Raw genomic sequence first — 3,785 nt, forward strand, 5'->3', positions numbered from 1 at the left:
ATATTTCACCTATTTAGGTGAAGACTTGCCATTTATAGGCCTGATTAGTGAAATTGCTGGAGACGGCAATGGCACCCCACTCCAGTACTCTTGCCTAGAAAATCCCATGGACGGAGGAGCTTGGTGGGCTGCACTGCATGGGGTCACTAAGAGTCAGACACGACTGAGTGACATCACTTTCACTTTTCACTTTCATGTATTGGAGAAGGAAATGGCAACCCACTCCAGTATTCTTGCCTGGAGAATCCCAGGGACAGAGGAGCCTAGTGGGCTGCTGTCTATGGGGTCGCACAGAGTCAGACACGACTGAAGTGACTTAGCAGCAGTGAAACTGCTACACTGTTATTTCCCTGGTGTTATCCCAGTGTTTATGTTCAGTCCAGTCCAACTCTGCAACCTGGTGGACTGCAGCCCAACAGACTGTCCATGGAATTTTCCAGGCAAGAATACTGGAGAGGGTTACCATGTCCTACTCCAGAGGACTTTACCAACCCAGGGATTGAACTCGTCTCTTGCATTGGCAGGGGAGTTCTTTACCACTGCACAATCCCTGAGCCTTTAGTAAATGCTTTAGGATTCACATACTCTATCTACTATACAGACTAAAACATTAAAGGGGATGCAGTGTCTCTTGAGACCACTGTGGCACTGGACATGGCCCATCAGGCTGTGACCTCCTTGATGGCAAAGGTTGTTTCTTCTCAATTCTATATCCTAGTATGTAGCCCAGGGCCCGACATATGGCCAACACTTGTTAACTAGTATATCCCTAGTGCGTAAAATGATGCTGGGTACTAGCAGATGCTGAATAAAACACTTGGGGAACTACTGAAAGCCCCAAAGGAAGGTATATTTCTGGGGCCTAAGAGGAAAAGATACAAAAGTCCAGTCATAACCCACCTGTTACCAATACTTAAAGATGTGGTTTTAATTTTAAGGAAAGTGCTTTTTCTAGGAGTCAAGGCTGACTCAAGATATCTGGCTAAGGGAAATGAGTTAGTGCCAAAAAGACAGAAAGGGGACAAATTCTTTTGGAGAAGCATTCAGAGTTCAATGTTTAGTCAATAAATGTTCTAAGTGTCTACTATATGTTACTCAAAATATAATGTCAGAAAGAGCTTTTTTGTAATAGTGAAGACCAACTGGAGTACAGTAAAAGAGATGAGACCTGTGTTGGGAGCAGATCAGTTTCTCAGACTTGGGCAGGTGTCCTGAAACAGGACCAGAGTAGCTGTCACCAAGGCTAGTATCTGTCTGCTAGACTGGTGAGCCCTCCACCCGCAACCTTATTATCTCAAACAGTGTATGGGTTTGGTGGGCCAAATACCCTCTGAAGGTCTGCCCTAAGATAAAAATCTCTTTTTCCCACTGTACTAGCAATCTGGGATCTGCTAGGCCCTATCCCGTATTCATGCAGGGATGACAGCTCTAAGACTTCCCATGACTATCACCAAGTGAAGCCTCTGAGTGTGAGGGATGGGCAGCCTGGCTGTGCCCAGTCTGGCTTCACAGTTCCTAGTGCACATAAAGGAACTTCCTACTTCTCACATCCCCTGACCATTCTGAAGCCGGATTTCCCTCTTCCGAGTTCCCAGAGAGGCCCAGATTTGACAACAATGAAAACTTCCAGGAAATTCCCACGGATTTAACTTCCTAATCTTTCTTCCACTTCTACCCTCTCCTTCACCCCTCCATTCCCACCCCAAAAGGAAGGAGCTTATCCTGCAGTCAACATCCTCTGCTAAATGCTTCCACTCTCCTGGCCAGGTTGATGGTCCTCTCCTCTGAAGTCCATTCAGGATTTGAGGGGAGCACTTGAGGGTAACATGTGATCCTGTCCAGAAACAGAGGAATGGAACCTTGAAGGTTCCTAGGGTACCAGATTATTACAGAAAGTTCACTTCTAGATGTTCACCCTCCTACCCTTGTCAGGAAGTAATCTTTAAGAAATCCCAGGGGCTCAGTCTCTATGCTAGATAACAAAACTCAATCACCTATGGGGGATAGTTTGGAATTACAGAATACATGCCCCATATAATCAGGCATGAAGAAAAACAAAACTGTGTTAATTCAACACAACCCAGATTAAGAGCCAGAAACATGCCATGAATTTACTATCTCAGTTCTCATTCTCCAGAAATCCAAAGGGGGGAAAACAATCAGTTTACATACATACAATGAATTTTTACCTATTGTGCAAAGAAAAGGGTATCTGGGTCTCAGAAAGTTCTGGGCTCCAGACTCCAATCAGACAGTCCATTTTACAACTCAAGCTCCAGTTCTTAGAGCTTAATAGAGCTCCCAAGGCCTGTGATCATGGGCACTGATGGGGGCCACATGCCCTTTGGCTTCAGTTAAACTTCTGGTGTTTGAGCTGGGTGGGAGCTGCGGGTGCTTGCTTCCTGGTCCTGCCGCAGCCCCCAAGCAGCTGGTTTAGGAGTGTAAGGTCGCTGTCTCTGCGTGGCAGGGGCAGGGGTGGGAGACAGTTCCTTTGTACTCAATCACTGCCATTTTGGCCCGATCCTGCTGATTCCGATTTGGGATCTGCAGCATTCTCGTGTAGCCCCCATTCTGACCTTGGTACCGAGGGGCCAGTACTTGAAACAGCTTTGGGATCAAGTCTTTCTCCTAGAGGGGGAGAGTTTTCCAGGAGACAGCAGAGTCAGGCACCATCATTGAGACATTAACTTTCAGCATCCCCAAAGGTAGGGTCCAAACACACACCCCCCTACATCCCTTCCCTCACCCTCTGACGTGGTATTATAAAGTGATCAATTACAGACAATTGTGTAGACTGAGATTCACGTTGAACTCAACGTAGGACATATATCTCTAACTTAGTTCACATTTGTCCGTAAGTGCCTACCTTAATTCTGCCCAGTTCCCTTTCCTCTAACAACTCCCTTCCACTTAGGGACCAAAGGATAAGATCTGGGAAGTGGACAGGATGCACTCACCGTGAGCCAGAAGTCCGCCATACGCATTGCTCGTTCGTTGGTGTCTCCCAGCTTCCCGTAGTCAATAAGCTGTGAGGACACAACATCATTGACCAAAATCCGAGCAAGAAAGGAGGCGTCAATCTTAATCCTCTAATGCCAAACTACAACCTATTCATTCCAGACACTAGCAAAGCATGTCGCTAATTCAGGGTACCTCTAACCACGCAGTCCTAATCAGGTCTCCATTTGAGGGGCCACAGGAGTAGGTTCAGCTCACGGTAATAAGGAAAGAGACTTCCGGCACTGTTTACCAGGGCGGTCCCAATTCTTCCCCAACTCCAGCCGGATCCCGCCCCCTCAGGCCAGACCTAGGAGAGGAACAAGACGGTCACGCCCCTTACCTTCTCGGCGTAGCCCCTCAGCTCGTCCACGCGTGCCCATGACGCCTCGATGCGTTCGTGTCGCACCAGTCCCGTAAGCAAGTTCTGCAACAGGTGAATGCGGGACTCGGGACCAAGGCCTAGGCGGCGGTATACGCGGCCGTGGGAGATCGCGGCGGCAAACGACAACCGCATGTTCCCAGCTTCTCCCCGCCCCTGTGAGGCCGGAACTGGAAACTCAGAGACGCGGCCGAGAGGCGGAGCTTAGAGGACTCACGCGCCTTACGTAGCTGCGTGGTGGACGTGTTTGCGCATGTGTATCGGAGCCTGCCTCGTTGGCAGCCTTGGGGAGGGCGGGGACGGGGCGTTGACCTCGTCTGGAGGAGGAGAGACGGGCGGAGTTTGGTCTAGCGAGCGCTGCTGCTTTGCCCGGGAACCAGGCGCCCCCTAGTGTGGAGTGAGCAGG

General features: G+C 49.2%; 1 protein-coding gene across 1 annotated transcript; it reads right to left on the reverse strand.

Annotated features, from left to right (window-relative positions):
• Positions 1 to 2,106: 2,106 nt before the first annotated feature.
• MRPL17 (mitochondrial ribosomal protein L17) lies at positions 2,107 to 3,568 on the reverse strand. Its single transcript, XM_005907101.3, is given in 5 exon segments — positions 2,107 to 2,422; positions 2,425 to 2,490; positions 2,493 to 2,628; positions 2,958 to 3,026; positions 3,341 to 3,568. Coding segments are annotated over 5 exon segments (513 nt in total). The 5' UTR covers positions 3,515 to 3,568; the 3' UTR covers positions 2,107 to 2,354.
• Positions 3,569 to 3,785: the final 217 nt, after the last annotated feature.

This window comes from Bos mutus, chromosome 15 (genome assembly GCF_027580195.1).
Source record: "Bos mutus isolate GX-2022 chromosome 15, NWIPB_WYAK_1.1, whole genome shotgun sequence".
Lineage (NCBI taxonomy): Eukaryota > Metazoa > Chordata > Mammalia > Artiodactyla > Bovidae > Bos > Bos mutus.